The 20,087-nt window shown below is 40.5% G+C and overlaps 1 protein-coding gene across 1 annotated transcript in view; it reads left to right on the forward strand.

The window, feature by feature from the left end:
- The first annotated feature begins 777 nt into the window (after positions 1 to 777).
- Positions 778 to 20,087, forward strand: part of SHPRH (SNF2 histone linker PHD RING helicase) — a 48,577-nt gene continuing 29,267 nt past the window's right edge. The window contains exons 1-11 of the mRNA XM_054279695.1: positions 778 to 848; positions 3,259 to 3,928; positions 4,344 to 4,473; positions 10,405 to 10,623; positions 10,944 to 11,022; positions 11,808 to 11,958; positions 13,242 to 13,347; positions 13,839 to 14,095; positions 15,425 to 16,120; positions 18,587 to 18,838; positions 19,610 to 19,688. Coding sequence (XP_054135670.1) covers positions 3,290 to 3,928; positions 4,344 to 4,473; positions 10,405 to 10,623; positions 10,944 to 11,022; positions 11,808 to 11,958; positions 13,242 to 13,347; positions 13,839 to 14,095; positions 15,425 to 16,120; positions 18,587 to 18,838; positions 19,610 to 19,688 — 2,608 coding nt within the window. The 5' untranslated portion in view covers positions 778 to 848; positions 3,259 to 3,289. The remainder of the gene's footprint in view (positions 849 to 3,258; positions 3,929 to 4,343; positions 4,474 to 10,404; positions 10,624 to 10,943; positions 11,023 to 11,807; positions 11,959 to 13,241; positions 13,348 to 13,838; positions 14,096 to 15,424; positions 16,121 to 18,586; positions 18,839 to 19,609; positions 19,689 to 20,087) is intronic.

Genomic DNA, 20,087 nt, shown 5'->3' on the forward strand with positions numbered 1-20,087 from the left:
CCAGCTTCCTTCTGTAGTTTTTCCTGCAGTGGTATCTGTTGTTAAAAATTAATTGGCCTGATTCTGCCTTTTCGCAGCGCTAACAGCCCAGAAATTCGCTCTTTCCACGCTTTTGTCAGATGCCTGAGCAGTCCTCTCTCTTCTGCCAAGTGTTTCACGCACAAAATCACAGAGTGGCTCACGATGGAAGGGAGCACAGGGCTCCATCTGATCCAGCGCCCCTGCTCGGGCAGGATCATCCCAGAGCGCACGGCCCGGGATTGCGCCAGACGGTTTTCGGCTCTCTCTAGCGAGGAAGACTCCTCAGCCTGTCCGGACAATCCGTTCCAGTGCACGGCTGCCCGCACACTGAGATTCGTCCCCGGTTCAGGGAGAACTTCCCGTGCATTCCCGGGATCCCACCGCATTCCCACGCCCCCCCCAGGGCCCGCCCCTCAGCACCACCCTGCACGGCCACGCCCACACGCGTGACGTCACAACACAGCGCTCGCCACGCCCTCAGCCACGCCCCACTGAGGGCACCGTCGCTTGAGCCCCGCCCCCTCGCCCGGGGTGCACACAACTGCGCCTGCGCAGTTCCCGGCCTTCCCTTCGCTGTGTTCCGCTGACATCAGGGAGGGGCGGGGCAAACGTCACGGTTCTTGAAGCCCATTGGCTGCCGTTCGGGCCAGCGCGGGTGCTCGCGCTCCCTGGTACCCGCCTGCCTTCCACCCCCCCTGCCCGGGGGCTCCGTCCGGCACTGCCAGGGGCGGTGCGGTCTCGCGCCCCCCGGACCCGCCCCCCGCCGCGGGGGCCCCGCCCGAGCTGGGAGGAGCCGCGGCCAGCGGGGCAGCAGCGTCACCGCTCCGGTACGTCCGCGGCTCCTCGCCCCGCTCCCCTCACCCTGCGCCCCCGGGGCTGCCCCCCGGCCTCCGCTACGGCCGTGAGTGGCCGCTCCTCCCGCCGCGATAATCCTTAGGTGTGCGGCGGCCGTGCCGCGGGCGGCGGCGACGAGGCCGGGCAGCCCGAGGCCTGTGCGAGTGGCCGCGGGTAGCGGGGGATGCCGCAGGCCCGCTGCGCGGTGACCGGGGGGCGGCGGTGGGTCACCGCAGCCGCGCAGAGCCCGCCGGTGGCCGGCATCGCGGTGGTGCAGTGCGGGCTGCCGAGGGTTTCGCATTCCGCTGCTGGGCTCGCCTTCCCGAGCTTCCTGTCGCTTTCCTCGTTCGAGACTGCGAGAGCTGCCCGCGTCCCTGCGGCGGAGCGCGGTGCGGGAGGCCCCGGCCCTGGCCCTGGGGTCGGCAGGTGTTCAGGGCGACGGTGGAGCCGCGGGGCTGCTCTGCAGACGGCCCCGGCCGCTTCCCCTGCCCCGGGCGCGGCTGCCGCTTCCTCTCGTAGGCACGGGCGTGTTGTGGCCGCTGGAGCTGTGGGCAGAGCCCGCTCGCACTCGCACAGAGCGGTTCCCTCACGCTTGTCCCTCAGAGTGCGACCCAAGCTGGCGGGCTCGAGCAGGCCGGGATAACGCAGGGAGCCTTCTGCCTCGGGGTTGAGTGCGGTGTGTGCTCGCCGTCGGGATTTGCTTCGAGTGCTGTCAGCATCGCTCCGTGTGCATGAGCATTGCTTTGAAAAACTCGCCCTTCCTTCCCTGAAGTCTGTTGTGTAATTGTGAGAGACTATAGACTATCATTCTCTACAAGTGCCTGAAAGGATGCTGTAGCCGGGTGGGAGTCGGCCTCTTCTCCCCAACAGCTGTGACAGGATGGCCTTGGGCTGCGCCAGGGAATGTTTCGATTGAACCTTTGGAAGAATTTCTTCACAGAAAGGGTGATTAGGCATTGGAATGGGCTGCCCGGGGAGGTGGTAGAGTCACCATCCTTGAAGGTGTTTAAGGCAAGATTGGAGGTGGCACTGTGTGCTGTGGTCCAGTTGACAGGGCCGTGTTCAGCCACAGGTTGGACTCGATGATCTTAGCAGTCTTTTCCAACCTAACCGAGTCTGTGATTTTGTGTTTGAGATTCAAACAGAGAAAAATTTGTATGTTCCACGGTATTTCCTTTGGCTTTCATGAATTATCAGTTAGCGGTGAATTATTAGTTTGGGGTTTTTTTTGTTTTTTTCCAAGACCCTTACAAAATTATTCAGTAACAGGAATTCTGTTATGTTCCAGCATAAACCTCTTTAGCATTAGGGTATGTTGTACTGGATTTAGTAGCTTACAATATTTTCCTCTTATCTTCCTACATTCCTTTAAAAGTTGTATGCACAAGCTGAATTGACATAAATATCCATACTCACAATATGTGAGAAAATATAATGTCACAGACCTATTGCTACGTTCAGGCTCCTTGTAAAAAATCTTTTGAAAAAAGTTCCTACTTGCTTGAGTATTTAATTATGAGCATGTGGTTTTGGCTATGTAATTATTAGTTTCCCAGATGGATCTAATATTCTATATTTTGCTTCTTCATATATACTATTTAACAGTTGTACTTTATTTTCTTGTATTTTATCCACAAAGTTTGTTCTGTGCCTGGGTCAGTTGAGGAGTTGGATGTCCGTCTTGACTTAGGTTTGCAGTTAGTCAGTATCAGTAAGACTCTACATTTAGTTTGCTGACTGGTCCCCCTGAAATGCACAATAACTAACTAAGGGCTCTTCTGCAAGCAGTTTGTATATCCAGGGCCCAGGATGCACAGTTTCCTGGGAAAATTATTCAATACTAGTAGCAAGGTCATTGGGGACTTTGAAGGACAGAACTTAATAGCTTGGGCTCTAAACCATATTTTATGTAGTGGCATCTTCAGACTAGCCCTGTGTCAAGATTAAGTTTCAGCTCTATGTAGGCTTTGAAAGGAAAGAGGAATTTTATGTGTATTTACCCCACTCCCACCCCCAGATCTCCTGTACTTCTGCACTTTTGTTTGCGGAGGTTTGTTTTGGTTTTTTTTGCTGTCTTCCTCCACCCCCATCTTTGAAGGATTCCTCTGCTTCTTGGTTTATATCTATCCCACAAGATTCTGAGTAAGAGCTCTGAAATGAAGCAGTCTTGTGGATCTTTGTCTGTAGCTGTCTGGCAAACTTGTAAGATCTAGTAGGAGACCATGCTTCATGTCCAGCTTCGTGTGATGGCACAGGAATGGGAGGCCCTCTAAAGCTAATACTTCTGAACAGTTTGAGTGCATAGTGCATGTATTTGTGTCCCAGAATTTTGCACAGTGAAATTCCAGTGTGGCCATTTGATTTTGTAATGCCTGTTGTTGACTGATTCACTTCACCTTGCAGATACTGAAAGCACCGTTGAGAAAACAGCAAAATGAGCGGTCGTCGGAAACGTGCGCCTCCATCCAAAGTGGATGAGGAGAAGAAGAAAAAGCTCTGCTGGAACATGCACGAAGACCGGAGAAATGAGATGGTGGCTTTAGATGATGAAGTAACCAATGAGGACCATATTCCTGTTCCAAGCACTTCTGCATCCTTCATTGTTATAAACGATGATAGCGCTGATGAAGATCTTGTACAGAAAGAAGGCAGCGGCTCAAAATCTGTTAAGTTTTTGACAGTTAATGATGAAGAAGACTCTTACTCCATCTTGACTCCTGTGTCTGTACAGCTAAATATTATAGTCTTGCCATACCGTGCAGATGGGTCCTGGAAGACTCTGTTGGGAGAATTTGCTCTTCGTCTGCCTTCTGAGCAAATTCTAACTGATGAGTTCCATGACAGGAGCTTTACTCTAATGAGGGGAGACTCTGATGATGAGCTGCAGGTCTGTGTTCATGAAAGAAGTGAAGAAGAGCACAGTAATGAAACAAAAGAATACCTGGGCGCTTATGAACAGCGTATTCTGGTGGAAGCAACTTTAAGTGGTGAAATATTGGAAGGTTTGAGATGGTTGCAAAAGAAAAAGATAATTGGACTTTATCAAAGACCTGGAGAGGCTCAGGCTTTAAAGGTATGCATTCATTATACTCGTTTTGCATTTTGGAGGTTCTTTTTTTTTTGTTTGAAATATAAAATAAAAATATCTGAACAAAATCTGGCAGCTACTATGTATTTATAATATGATGAAAATGTATTGTTTCTACATGCTTTTGTAATGTTTTCAGTGTGGTTTCTCCTGTAAATATATTTTCATCTTTTCACCATTAGCAATGTATAATGTATTACCTGAAGGAATCACAGATTTTATTATGTTTCCTCTACATGATGTTTTTAGTAGATTTATTATATCTGTCTGTACCTGCTAATTTTCAAGCCACTGTTATTATTTTTTGTGCTCTTCTGTTTATAATATTCTTGTCAATTAAATTATTTGTTAATTTAATTTAATTGTTAATTAAATTGTTAACTGTATAACCTTTTCACAGGTTGGAATTTACCTTCTCGAAGCTGGGCTAAGTAAACCAGAATTTCTCAGTGATGGAGGTGGAAGACCCAAAAAAGCTAATCAGATTATTCAAAAACTCATGGAGAAGTTCTACAGTTTTTTAATTCCAGGTAATGCAATAAAGTTGATTGTTGATGAACAGAAACAGTTTTGTCTTCTGTAGTAGTTGTAAATGTAAGGAAAAATAGTAGTTATTCCTGCCATCTAGAGCAACTCTTCTTTTGCAGGCAGCATTATTAGGTAATTCACCCAATACTATTATCTGGCCATTAATCATATGCTAATTTGTTTATGCTGAAATCAGAGGTGATAATTCTTCTCTACAGATACTGAAGCATAGAGATGTTTTGAGTCCTTACTTTTTTGGAAGTAAATACAGTTGTCACTGTTTCATGGGGGCAGTTTGAACAGATCTGCAGTATCTTCTCCAAATCATACAGGAACAGTGAAAAAGAGCCAGGAATTAAATTTGGAAAACTTGTTCCCAGGTTGGGGCCTATCACAATAGGCAATAGATTTCGGTTTGGTTTATATTGTAAAGCAGTTACAATGTGAAATACTACAAAATGCAGCTTTACAACAGTTTTGAGAATATACCACTGCAGATTGAGAAACATGGGCCTCCCTATCATTTTAGAATTAAAGGTATATTTGCCAGATTACACTTACTAGTAGTACAGATTTATAGGGTGATAAACAATGGCTTTATGTTGTGGTGTCTTAGGAAACTTTTGGAAAAAACAAACAACCAACCCAACCAACCTTTGTCTCGTTCCTGAGTCTAGAGTTGATTCAAAATTTTGACTGAAGACTGATTCAGTGACTAGTATACAGAGTTTGTGTTGTGGCAAAAGCCTAGCACCCTCCCCAAATAGCACTGCACTTAATTAGAAGAGGCAGAGTTGTATAAAAATCAGGCAACTCAGGCTAAAGAGAAGCTAACAGAATAAACTCTGAACACCCTTACCTGCTGTGAGGAACAAACGTGCAGCTGCGAGGAACAACATGAGGTGTACCAAGGGATGGGCCAATATAACTCAGTAAGTGGGGAAGGTTGTGCACATAAGAAATCATCCTTCCAAAAACTGAATCTGACTGACACAAATATGCCAGTTTAGGTTGGAAAGCATGACAAATCACATCCAAGAAGAGGTGTGAAGAATAAATAGTTTAAGGTCTAGAAATGAATAGTAGTGGTTTTAAATCTGTTAGGAGAAACACATTATCATAAATGCATTAGAAGTAGAACAGTTGCCAGGGAATTCATAGACTTGAGATCTCTAAGGTATATGATAGAGGGCTGAAATAAATGTAATGCTATAGCAGAAAGCACTATTTTCTTCTCTGCATATTTTCCCATTATGGAAGAGTTGGGGAAAGAAATTGTGAAGAAAATTACTGGTGAGTTACTTTAAGGTCTAACCTAATTTTCTGCTGGAACCTGGGACATTTGTCCTCAGTACACCAAAGGATGTGTTTATAGGGACTACCTGGTTCATTGTAGCTTACAGATGAAGAGGTACTTTCTGAAAGGGAAGACGTGCCCCTCAATGTTTCTGGGGCAGGAATGTGGTCCTGAGAAGTTGGATTGTCATGCCTTAACTTCTCATGAGCGATGCAAGCAGCTTAGGTTTGTAAAGGAGCTGTGTTGCCAGCTGGTAAAGATTTGGACTGTCTTTGAGCATGTACATTTTTATGTGCTGTAAAATAATAATGGAGTCTTGATTTCACGCCAGTGAATGCCATGTAAGTGACAAAGTAAAATAGCTGGCATGGAGAACAGAAATAAATGATTGCAAATCACCAGTCAAGTCCTTTCCTTCAAAGGCATGTGCAGCTTAATGTATTACTAATGCTTTGAGAAAAAGAATGATTGGTGAAGTGATATCAACAATGTCTAAATGTATTATTCAGCGTAACAGAGATGAAGAACAACTGAAAGCTTGCAAGCAGACTAGGCCGTGGAGTTTCAGTAGTAATTCAATAGATGAATGGAAAACAATGCAGAAGGAAAAAATTATGGCCTCTTTGCTAACTGTTGCAAGCAGGGTTGCAGTTCAGTAGGTAGGTGTATAGCTCAGTAAATGCATCAATTTAATGTTCAGTGTTAGTGAAACCAAATCAATCGTAAAGAATTATCCTGAAGGTGTTAGAGAACAAAACATGATCACTAAACCACTAATGTAAGTCCATAGTGTGCATTATGCTCTGCTCTGAATTCAGAAAAAGCATGTCACAGAAATGAAAAATATTTGTGAAGGAGGACCCCAGATGATTATGCAATGGGAAGGTAGTTTCATTTCCTAACAGTTTTTGAACATGAACTTACTGATGTGGCATAAAATAATATAGCCTTGATTCTGTGCTGATTAATGCATTTCTCTTAAATGTTTCTAACAACTTAGTTTAAATTCCACCCGTTTTTAAACAGAATTAGTTGAGGTTTTGTAAAATTGTAAAATTAAGTATATATTTTAACATTTATCAATATCCATCTAAAGTGAAATCTATACAATAACATTCCAAGATGAAGCTTCTTGTTCCCCCCACTGATGAGCAAATTCTCATGCTGATGGTGTTGTGCTCAAGAATTTACACAAATAATGGATATGACCTCTCTACTGCTACATTTAATTTTAATATATTTTTCCTCACTTTACTCTGTTAATTCTGGTGATATGCTTCTGGTTTTGAGACTTTGTGGCAGGAAGTTCGTTTGTGTTATGGCAAGCATAGCCATAGGTGCATTAAATAATCTGAAAAAAACATGATAAAATGTTTAATATGGAATCCTTGAATCATTTAGGTTTTAACCTAGCACTGCCAAGTCAATCACTCAACCATGTCCCTAAGTGCCACATTTACAAGTCTTTTAAATATTTCCAGTGATGGTGACTCAACCACCTCCCTGGCCAGCCCGTTCTTATGCTTGACAACCCTTTATGGGAAGAAATTTTTCCCTGTTACCCAATCTAACCTTCCCCTGGTGCAACTTGAGGTCATTTTTTCTTGTTCAGTTACCTGGGAGAAGAGACCAGCCCCCCTCTCACTATGACCTCCGTTCAGGTAGTTAAAGAGAGGACTAAGGTCTCCCCCTCATCTATTTTTGTCCAAACAACCCCAACTCCCTCAGCCGCTCCTCATAAGAGTTGTGTTCCAGATCCATTAACAGCTTTACTGCTCTGCTCTGGATGTGCTCCAGCACTTCCATGTCTTTCTTGTCATGTAGTGAGGGACCCAAAATTTAATACAGTAACCTCACAACATCCTTGTAGTTGTACCCTGAACTGCCAGCCCTTTGGAAGAAAGGTCATAAACTCTCTGTTTTCCCTGAGTCTCAGCCAAATCTGCCTGCTCAGGCAGATGTTCTCTGCCATCTTACCTTTTCATCATTTACCATTTACCCTCAGTTTTCTTAAGAAGAATAAATTCTGTGTACAAAGATGGTTTTGGTATTTGTTTGTTTACTACCATATGTGAGGCAACAAGTTTTCAATTAATCTAGACTGTTTCATTAGTGCAGATATTGTTATATTGCAGTCTGGAGAAGGAAAGATCCTATTGCAGATGCAGTAGAAGAACTGTAGTTCAGTCATTGAAGGAATTAAATAGAGTACTTGAAAAGCATCAGAGAAACTGAATTTTTAGACAGTACAATGGCATCTGTTTCTCAAATGTAAAAGAGATTAAGATGAGACCTCTGTAACTGAATTACATTTTTAAATGGTTGAAAGCATAATTAAATATTCACTGTTTAATAAGTAACTGAGAGGGATAAACTTCCCTAGCATCCTCTTCAAAATCCCCGTGGTATGTAGAACCATTTAATATTGAAAAAGAAATTTCTGAAAGAATCAGTAAAACAAGAAAGGTGTGTACAAAAAAATCCAGTTGCATTAAAAAAAAATTTGCTTTAAATTATATTGCAGTCTTTGCTCTCCTGTACAATTCTGGATAGACTTAGTTTTTGTAGAAATTAATTTAGTACACTTAAAAATGTGAGATTTGAAGACTGTTATTTTAGCAAGTATAATGATAGGTGTCATTATATATCAAATTCCTTGATCAAAGTTATACTTTGCAAATACTCTAATTTTCTGTTCTTTTCCTAAAGTGAGGGGTATGTGTTAGAGGATCCCTTCAAATGGTTTCTTTATATATATAAAGCTGAATGTTTTCTAATGTATAAAGCTGAATGCTTTCTTGGTGCTTTTTGTTTGGCTGGATCATTAATAACCCCACATGTGCACTCTGATTGCCTTCTTTATGTTACAAGTCATATGTATAGTTTTCATGAATATGTAGAAACTTAATGTCTTTCAGTATTCTCATTTCCCTTGACAAACTCTGGGATTGTTCCTTTGATTTGAAAGGATTAGGGGAAGGCACTGATGGCTGCCATATATAGGCGTATAATTTCCTCCTTTTGTTTTGGAAATCATTCTTCACCTTCATCACCCATTTGAATGAAGGAAAGCTTTTGCTTTTCAAGAAAGAGTCCTAATACCAGCTTCTGAACCTTATGATAAGATTAAGCTTTCTGGTTTTTGCCAGGTACATTTCTTCCTTGTTAGCCCAAGGCATCAGAATTAAAATCTGATTTAAGTGTGTCAGCGTTCAGAATTAAAATCTGATTTAAGTGTGTCAGCCGTTCGCTGCTTTATTAAAATGTTAAATATACTTTAAGGTTACTTCGTGCTGCAAATGATAGCCTTGACTTGCTTCCAATTTTGATGGTGGCTTTTTTTTTGTTGGTATTGTTGTTTGTTTGTTTGTTTTTAAGACAAAAATTCTGCAGTGTGAGTTTATCTCCAGTGCTAGCTAAGGTTAGAATGGGTCTGTATTTTTTTAATACTGATGTTGTAATTTTAGGCCTAAAACACTGTTAAAACTTGCCCTGCAAGTCTTTCATTCTCTCATACCTGTTTTTTAGAACACCAACCCTTGAAGTTTTCATGAATTTTTGTTCTACATTGTTTAAGTTCTGTGTATGCCCATATATCCAAATTATGTGAAAAATACATAAACACAAGGCCTTCTTTCTTATAGGATAGAAAAGAAGGGTAGGCCTGTCCCAAAGGGTGATTACTTCTCTTGAGGTGGGTTTTTAATTTTGAAAATATGCCTTGTCTGAGTTTTTGCAGTGATGCAAGTGGTGAGAGTTATATTTTTGTCCTGCTGCTACAATTTTCTTAACCAGATGTATAGGTTAAGGTTAACTTTTTTCGTTTCAATAAGGTTATTTATTAATATTTAAATCAGAAGCATGAGATAATTGTGATTCTGTAACAATTGGAATTTTTTAGTGGGAAGTCTCTATTAAATAAATAAGTTCTGGTCATTCTATACCTATATTCTAAAGAAAGAGCTTTGTTGATTATGTATACATCTGTGCTCACCATAGCATGTTAACTTTTGGATGTCCTGGTTCCAGTTGGGGCAGAGTTCATTTTCTTCTTAGTAGCTGATGAGTGCCGTGTGTTTGGGTTCACTGTGACAATAATGTTTGTAATGCAATGATTTGTTACTTCTGGCTGAGTGGTGCTTGCCCCAAGTCAAGGACTTTTCAGTCCTTGCTCTGCAGGTGCACAAGAAGGGAGGGAGCATGGCCAAGACAGCCAAAGGGACATTCCACACCATAGAACAACACCCTCAGTTTATAAACTAGTGGGAGTTGGCTGGGAGCCACCAGTTGCCACTTGGGGATGGGCTGGGAATTGATCAGTGAGAGGTGAGCAATGGTATTGTGCATCACTTGTTTCTTGGATTCTTTTAATCTCTCTCTTTTTTCCTTTTCATTGCTATTACTATTATTATTACTGTTGTTATTTTTGCAATGTTTTTCTTTATTTCAGTTGTTAAGCTGCTCATTGTTTGCTACTCCTGCTAGCTGAGTCAGATGCAGTCATGGGCATATGTTTAAATGACACTTTGCTTTGCTTATTTTTATGTATGTAAACTAAATATGTTGCTGCAAAATTTACCGAAATGTTGTCCCAAGTTGATTGATGATGCATGTCTTAAATTATTTATGTATGCAGACGAGCTGGAGGAAGATGAGGAAGAATCCGACACGGAACTAGAGCGACAAAATATTGAAGAGCTTTATGACTTCGTGCGGCACACCCATCAGCAGGATATCCAGTCACTGAGAAAGGATGTGCAGCATCCTGCATTGATTCCCATCCTGAGGCCGTACCAAAGTGAGGCTGTGAACTGGATGCTTCACCGAGAGAACCACACCAGTACTCCAACTAGTGGCAAGTATATGGATCCGAAAAACTCGCATAATTGTGGAAAGTGTAATTGCATTGTCAGCAGTAATGTTTCCTTGCTGTTTGAATAGAAGTTTTGTAGTTATTTCATTAGTGTTTTTATAAAAGCTGTGGTTTGGGTCCGACACTAAATAATAAGCTAGGTTTTGCTGAGCAACCATTGATGTATCATGTTGGTCATGAAGCTCTGTTGAGGTGGACTTCAGCTTTTTTTCTCTTAATGTCACAAAAAGGCTGAATAATTCTAAGGGGTGTGCTGTTAATAGAGAAACTTCATCATAGTAAAGTGAACACTTTCTCCATAGAGAACGCGCTGCACTTCTTATGGCGGGAGGTGATCACTCTGGATGGAAAAAGAATCTACTATAATCCATTTACTGGCTGGTATGTTTTTATAGTTACTCTTTCTGAGGACATCTCAGGGTTGTGCTTTGTGAAAACCATGTTGGTAGCTTTGTCCTGCAGGATATAAGATATTCCATAACTTGTTTTTCAGTTAGCAACTAAAGAATTAGAACAGTGATATCTTTAATTTGAAAAAAAGAACAAACTCAAGTATGTAATGCACAGATAAATGTGTAGATCTCAAGTTGAAGATGTAATTATTAAAGCTTTTCTTAAAAAAAGACAATAATTTAATGGTTTAATATTAACTTTTTTAATTTAGAGTATTGGAGGCTTTGATCTTCTTCTTCAGTGTTTTCAAAGTCCAAAGGAAGGCAGCAGTATAAAGCTTTTTATTAATGCTAGATATTGCATTACTAAGCCTGTTTCTCTTTTATCATTAACTTGGTCAGAATAGTACCTCTTAATTGCTAGTTTGCTTTTTATTTTTCCCTATGTAACATTCAGATCTTTTCCACATGTGAATATAAAAATATTTCAAATTTTTTGAGGCTAATGCTATGGTATACTAAGGTCAGCAAGGCAAGGCTTATTAGGAGGTGAAAAAATTCTCAATATTCTTGCATGTGTATTTGTCTTGATGAGGTTCATACACCCAAAAAGCTTGTTAGTTTTTTTTTATCTCAGCTTAAGTAATAAAAGATAATGCCTCACCTTACAAACTTTGCCTTGCTGAAGCTATGCTGTGTGTCCCTGAACTCACCCTTGTCTGTCACAGCATTCTGTGGTAACTGACTTTCACTGGGAATGGGCTTGAATTTTAGCATTATCCGTGAGTATCCAACTGCTGGACCCCAGTGGCCTGGAGGTATTTTGGCAGATGAGATGGGTCTTGGAAAAACAGTGGAAGTGTTGGCTCTTATTCTGAATCATACTGGACCAGAGATTAAACAAGATGATCTGACATTACCTGAGGTAAGGAAACCAGGTTGAGAGTTATTATTAAGAAAATGCTTTTCAGAATGAATGCAAGTGCACTTTTTATTGCTTTAGAAGTCCATATTCAAAGCTCTATTACTGTGAAAGTTTTTCCCTTAACGGGACACTATACATGGCAGCATTAATGGTGGAACAGTTTGCATGAGAGGCTGTTGATCCTTTGCCATTGTTCAATGGTTTTATCAGGCAATTGTACTGTTAATATAGTTTGGACAGGCTTCAGGAGTGTATAAATAATTTAATTTAGTTTACTATGTTGGAGATCATTCTCCTTCACTTCATTGTATTGATGGGTGTCAAACATCCATTAGTCACGTGTTCCGTGCTAAAATAGGGACAGTTTACATTCTGGGTAAAGATTTCTGCTCTCCCTCTGTTTCATATAATAAATGAGCTTATTTAGGAACAGTTTTCCATCTTTTCACTTTCCTCATCATGCATACTGTGAAAACTTGGCACATGCACTAAACCCAAAAATTTTTTCTGAAGGGAAAGGACCATTATTCTTAAGTAAACTCTTACCACTTTGTGAGTTTCATCCCTTGGAAATCATGGCAGCCAGTTTCATTGCACATTTATCATAGTGATCTCCTGCCTGCTTGTCATTTTATCCGTTAAAAGGACTCAATTCTTGGAGAGAATAAGATGATTCTTAAATATATAAGAGGGTCAGCACCAAGTAGTGCAAACAGAGGAGTAAAAGCACTAAAGTGCCTGGACACCAACTGATAACAATAGGTAGAAACCAGAGCTTTTGGAGGGCTGGAGTTACTGAAACTGTTTCATGATTAAAGTGATTAGGACAGATGTCAGCTAATATATAAGAGTAAAATTTTGAGAGGCAATCCCTAAAAGGAGAAACTTACTTTTTATACAGCTGACTACGGCTCTTCCTCTATATTGCTTACTTCCTTTTGTGTTTCTAGCTATATATTAAATATATATTTTCCTCCCCCATCAGGAACTTAGATCACTTACATCTGTAGGTTCCTGCAACTTAATGCTAAAGCAGTGGAGGACCCAAGAGGCTTTCAGAGCTGCTTTTTGTGTTTCAGTTAGGGTGCTGAACACTGTTTGCCAAGAAACTGAACTGAATGATGTGTCACTCTGTACATTAAGAGCTATCTGAGCAAATTGGTGAGATCAGAACATATATTTGTAGCAGCTCATGCTTACTTTCAAATACGAGGAGATTAGTGAAGGTCAGAGTGACTGTGAAGAGACATGAGCTAATAACTATTTATTGTTGTCTGCATTAGGGTAAGCTTGTGAACTTCTTTGTTCCACCTCAACCTTTAGAGGGAAATAAAAAGAAAAAAACAAAGGAAATGGAGCCTAAATTAAAGGAAAAAATACAGTATCCCAGTAAGTATTTCTGATGAGTTTTAAAATATGTTTTGCTTTTAGTGTTGTGTTGTATTGGCCACTGACTATGAGTTCAAGGCTACTCTTGACTTCTTCAGAATGAAGTTATTCTTTTGCTGAGCTCTGTCATGTAGGATTGCATGCTACAAACAAGTGATCCACACTTTTAACGTGAGTTAAAAGTAAAGCTACTAACTCAGAACTGTGCTACAGAGCTCCATGCAACTAGAGGTCTTTGTAAAGAGTTTATGCATTTGAATGAAATAAGCTGGTTTTTTTATGCCTCAGTAAGAAAATTGGGTGATTTATTTCTATCGCTATCCAAAGTTGTTTTAGAATCATTGCAAAACAGCAATCTGTAGAGCTATGTCAAGTAAAAGCTTGTCAAAACTGCTGCCTATCTGCATTTTTTAGATGAGCACTATGTTTAGGGTTACCTTAATACGCATTCTGTGAAGTAACTTAATTTTTTGTTTTGATTCTTCGTACAGGCTTACGAGTAATGATATTAGAAGCTGTAAAGGAAATGAATGTGAAGAAAGGAGCATCGATAATTGCAATATTTAAGTACATCAGTTCTATATATAGATACGACACACAGAGAAATAGACGGCTTCTCAAAAGAACTCTAGAAAAACTAATTGCAGAACAGGTGGTAGAACAAGTTAAAGGACATGGTCTGGCTGGGTCCTTCAAGCTGGGGAAGAATTACAAGGAACAGAAGAAGCGAGAAAGAGCCAAAGAGCAGGTAAAACATCCTGCTGTAGTTATTTCAAAGAATGTTGCAAAGGCTGTTCTTTTTTTCTGCTTATTGCATGCTACTCTCAACTGTACTGATTTAGTGGTAAAAATGAAGAAAACTGCAGCAATTGCTTCGGCACTTATGAATAAAGAAGCAGAAATCATAAGTAGATAAAATCTGGGGCTAAAATATTAACTACATCTGTCACAAGTCTTCTAAAATAATGTTCCTGGGAGTTGTATTGTTCTTACTGTGAAGTTGTTTTTTAAACACTGGTAAACATTAACCAAATCCTCAAACTGGAAATTAATATAAACCCTTAATATCCATGTACTGATGTGTTTATATGTCTATTTAAAAAAAGGGTGAGGAGAAAGTTGTTTGGGTTGGAAGGGACTTTAAAACTCATCTAATTCTAAACCCCCTTGCCATGGGGACACCTTCCACTAGACTACGTTTTTCAAAGCCCCATCCAACCTGGCCTTGAACATTTCCAGGGTTGGGGCATGATTGGCTCTGGGCAACCTCTTCCAGTGTCTCACCACCTCACAGAGAAGAATTTCTTCCTAATATCTAAACCTATTATCTGTCATTAAAAACTATCCCCCCTTGTCCTGTCACTACGTGCTCTTGTAAATAGTCCAGTTAAAGCTTCTCATAGCTTTTGGTCAGGTACTGGAAGGCCATAATTTAGCCTGAAGCCTTCTCTTCTCCAGGCTGAAAAATTCCAACTCTCTTAGCCTTTCCTCACAGGGGAGGTGCTCCAGCCCTCTGATCATCTTTGTGGCCCTCCTCTAGATTTACTCCAACAGTTGCACATCCTCCTTATATTGGGTGTCTCAAAGCTGGATTGCAGTACTCCAGATGGGGTCTCACAAGAATGAATGCCTAGGCAGAATCCCTCCCTGGCCCTGCTGCCCACGCTGCTTTGGATACCGTCCAGGACATGATTGTCTTTCTGGGCTGCAAGTGCGCATTGCTGCATCGTGTCCAGCCTCTCACCCACCAGTACTCCCAAATCCTTCTCAGCAGGGCTGCTCTCAATCTGTTCATCCAAGCCATGTGCAGCACCTTGCACTTGCTCTTGTTAAACTGCATGAGATTCCCATGGGCCCACTCCTCAAGTTTGTCCAGGTCCCTCTGGACGGCATCCCGTCCTTCAGGTGTGTCAGCTGTACTCCTCAACTTGGTGTCATCTGCAAATTTGCTGAGGATGCACTCTATCCCTCTGGCTATGTTATTAATGAAGACATTAAGTAGCACTGGTAGCTGTTAAATGTCACTGGACAAGTTAGAATGTAGAGTCTGACATTCTTGGTTAATTTTACTTTGTAGGTAGCAAGGACTTCAGAAAACACTCAGAAGAAGCAATTGATTGATGCTAAAACTCAAACCAAAGAATCAAGAAACAGTGATGAAACATCTGAAAATGTCTTTGAAACTGCTTCACGTGAGAACATCACCATGGAAGAACATGATTACTGTACAACTAGTAAAAATAACAGGAAATCTGAAGCAGATCATGAGAACTCTGTAGAAGAGAAAAATGTTAAGCAAGAAACTGAGGTCCCAAAATCTCCTGATTTTCCTGGCAACCTTCTTGTCTCTAGTGACATGAGCAGTCATCCTGATGTTGATGTTTCTAAAGCCGCAGCAGTTATCCAGCAGGAAGTCCCAAAGGTCCAGTCCTCACATTCCCAAGAACGTGCCGGCAGTAGTGTACAACATACCAGTTCCGTATTTCCATTTAATACCGCTGAGTATCGTTTTGAATGCATCTGTGGTGAGCTCGGATTGGCTGACTACAAAGCTCGTGTGCAGTGCCTGAAATGTTACCTGTGGCAGCATGCAGAATGTGTAAACTACAAAGAGGAGAACCTGAAGAGCAGGCCCTTCTACTGTCCCCATTGCCTTGTGGCAATGAAACCAGTTCCCACAAGAGCGACTCTGATAATTTCTCCAAGTTCTATTTGCCACCAGTGGGTAGATGAGATCAACAGGCATGTAAGATCATCATCTCTTCGAGTTCTGGTAAGATTATAGAGCTTCATATTCTGGAGAGTTATTTTATCAAGGCTTGGGGCTTGCGTCACTCAAAGTTCAGAGGTCTTTGTCCTCTCTGCCAGAGCTCTATGTTTCTTGCTGCTAGACCAATGCTTTGGCATTATGTGGTGCATTGCTGTCCCAGAAAGACAGTCTGCAATTAGTCCTTTTTTTTTCTGTTTTAGTTGGTCTCTGGGGGATAAACCAGTGGAGTAGATTGTATAGCGGCTGAAAGCAAATTTTTTTGTGGTTGCAGCAACATGTGGCTTCTGAGGGGGAAGCCTGTTTGAAACCTACCAAGGAACTTAAAAAGGCCTATGGGTGTTTTGAGTGTGTCTCACTGTACATGTACACTTAAGCAATTCTCAGACTGTTGCTCCTCCTTCTGTTCTAGATAAAAAATGTTTCCGTAGGTAAAGCCTGTAGCTTTGCATTTCTGGTTCTCAGGCTTTATAAGAGAAGTCTTTGGCATTGGTGTTTACTGAAAACAGTACTGTTACAACCTGGCTGTTGTGTCTATAACATCTACCAAATTTATTAGGATGTTGCTTATTTGGAGACCATGTATTGTCCTTTTACTTGATTTCTAATAACCCTGTCACTAGAACAAATCTAATTACCCTAATTATACTTAGGGTAATAATCACCATGCAAGTTTTTAGAAAATACTGAAATCACAATATTCAAGAGTCTTTTATTACTGATGCAGCCAAGTTTTTTCCTTCATATTTTTAGCAGTCAGGAGCCTTTGTAATGATCAAGAGCTTTGAAAACCATCAATCACTTGTATTTTGAACAAAGTAGTAGCAGATTGATATAACTTTGTATTCAGAGATATATCTGGTACCTTTGGCTATTACACATAGTTGCCCAACATGTAAATGAATTCTAGGCCTCCAGTGCTATTTGTGTGAGTAGTCCAATTAGATTTAATTCAGGAATTAACAAATGTGTAAAACTCACATGGTTTTCTTAGGGCCCAGTCCACGTTTAATACCAGCTGTAAAGAAAATTAGCAGAAATAGATGTACATGGTCACAATAAAATAGTTTAAATACTGAATGTCAGTACTTTAAACTGTGTGGCATCTTCCATTCTGTAAGATTGTTTTCATTTTCTTTTAACTGTGAGACTTGTTTTCAGTGTTGCTTCAAAATGAAAATTTGGTGGTTTATTTTCTGTTGAGGTAAAATGAAAGTAATGGAAGTGTTTCAAAGAATCAGTTTCCCATGTTAACAACTTTTGCATTGCATGTGAAATGTGTTTTTTACTCTTCAACTGCTTACAACCCATGGGAAATTCTAATGGTTTTATGTAATAGAACGAGAAATTAAAATTTATCAGTAAGTCTTGCTTTGTGACAGATTGTCTTCCTGCTCCTGTGAAAACAATCAAAACTTGGCCAAGTTATAAATCTCCAGAAAATCTATTCATAAGTACTTGAAGAAATCATTAGACTTTGGCACTTGTTTGTTTCTTTGTGCTTGCTTCAGAGAGCGTGCTCTTCTTGGTTAATTAGTTTCTTTTTTCTTCCCCTTCTAAGCTCCCCTTCTCTCTTTTGTTTCATGGACAGTGAGCTGAGTTACTCTGTTGCCCCACTCTGGGGCTCAATAGAAAGAAATTATCTGCAGGTGTTTCTTTCAGTTGACAGAAACACTTGCCGTATGCACAAACGTAGAGGAAGATTATTACTGGGAGGAAAAGTAGGGTTAAGACTGAAATTAACAGTGAAATCATGTGCTGATCATCAAGGGGTAAAGAACAGTTATTTTAAATTCTGCATGTTTCTAAAGGGATTTGGCTTAACATTATGAGGGAGATAAGAAAAGTACTTCTGATAATAGAACAAATGCCAATATGAAGGGTTTCTGCTAGTGCACAGAGACTGTATTTTACCTAGGGTACTTTTTTTCATCTCTTAAATCTCTGTCGGTAAAACTTTACTCAGAGTGCAATTTCTGTTTTTTATATATTTTGATGCATATTTCTTTCTTTGCCTAATCATCCATTAAATTTTAGTGAGTAAAGTTTTCAGAAAAAGATAATGATCTACAGCAAGGGAAAGTAGAAGACTGAACATGTAGCAGTAATTTGTATAATGTTGTTCCATACAACATTACGGAATACTTAATCTTCTAACAACTGTTATAACAAATAACTATTTGTAGAAAATAATGAAGTCCTCTCTCCTTCAAAGGAGGAAACAAGTGTTTTGCAAAGTCATAAAAATTTTGACAAATTTTTCATCCATGACTCTATTGTATTTATTATTAGGTTACTTAGATGAATTTCCCACCATACTATTAGATGATTACACATTTTATAAATAGTTTCTTTTTATATGAGCAACACTGCTACAAGCTTGCACATATTAAGCTGTACTGATGTATTAGCATTTTTATCATTCTTACCTCCCTTCGTTGCTCTCGTGCTGCTGCCTGTGAATCCCTGTAGGTGTACCAAGGCGTGAAGAAGCACGGCTTTTTGCAGCCGCACATGCTGGCAGAGCAGGAGGTGGTTATCACCACCTACGACGTGCTGCGCTCCGAGCTGAACTACGTGGACATCCCCCACAGCAACAGTGAGGACGGGCGCCGCTTCCGGAACCAGAAGCGCTACATGGCCATCCCCAGCCCCTTGGTGGCAGTGGAGTGGTGGAGGATCTGCCTCGATGAGGCACAAATGGTTGAATGCACCACTGCAAAGGTATGACATTGCTGGTCATGAATTCACTTAACTTGAAATAATAAGAGAGTCTCTTCTTCCCCCCTCTTAATATTCAGAGTACGCTCATGTAGTTTGTCCCTTGTTCTTCAGAAGTGAATTTTCTGTTGGAGATACTTACCATTGAATGGTTCTCCTGTTGAAATTTTGGAAGATTGTGAAGTATATCCAGCTCAAAACATACTTAACATAATCTATACTGACAGTTTAAAGAACTAGGTCATCATGTTGTATATGGTGTTTGATAGTTTTCAACAAGACACTAGCCTTGTTCAGTGATGTGGCTCAGAGGCATAGATGTGTCCTTTGGGTCTAGAAACTAAAATAGTCAGCAGTCTGTCTGCAAACTCAAGGGATACAGTCTGCAGGGGGGATTATTTTAATTAGTCTTTGTTCAGTTTTTTAGCCCAATACAGGAAGACAAAAATGCTACTTACATAATGCCTTACAGGCTTTAATGTTTAGAATTTTTTAAACATAGTTTATTTTGCTATTTGTTTGCCTTCTGTGAGCCCTTAATTGCACTTAATTGCTTGGAAGAGGACATGGCTTTTGTCAGCTTTCAGTTACCTTCTAAAAAGATCAAAAATATTATATATGTTTTTATAATATATTGCACCAATGCTGCTTCTAGGTCTAAGGGTACATGCTGAAAAGATGTTCAGACTTCTCAGAAATAAGATCCACGTGTTGTCAGACTGTGTTCCACTCTGTTTTTGCTTTCCTACCATTGGCTCTGTGTCCTTTCATTAGGCTGCTGAGATGGCACTCCGTTTGAGTGGAATCAATCGCTGGTGTGTCAGTGGCACTCCTGTGCAGCGAGGATTAGAAGGTGAGATTTTATGTGGTGTTGTAATCTCAGGGCTTTCCTTATGCTGATAACTAGGTGGGGCTTTGAAGCAGTATAAATGTTTGCTAGTTTTGTTCTGAATTCACTAGGTACTCTAACTTTGTAAGCCATAAACTTTAAGCATAATAATGAAGCCATCAATACATGTATCAATATACAAATCGAAGAGCTGAAATCTTTTTGTCTCCCTGAGTTAGACAAATACTTTGGGGAGCAGAGAAGCTGTGTGTCTAATAGCTGACTCAAGTGTGTTCTTCAGTTTTCTCGTAGTGGAGTGGATAAATATTAACCCTTCTTTACAGCAGATAGTTTGCTCTGGTTACAGAATCCTGTGAACTGTCAAATACAGCAAGCAAAGCTGTATTTGCTTTTTGCATAGCT

The sequence above is a fragment of the Melozone crissalis genome, unplaced genomic scaffold, assembly GCF_028551555.1.
Source record: "Melozone crissalis strain CALT ecotype California unplaced genomic scaffold, PUWL_Pcris_2 ptg000027l_1, whole genome shotgun sequence".
Classification (NCBI taxonomy): Eukaryota; Metazoa; Chordata; class Aves; order Passeriformes; family Passerellidae; genus Melozone; species Melozone crissalis.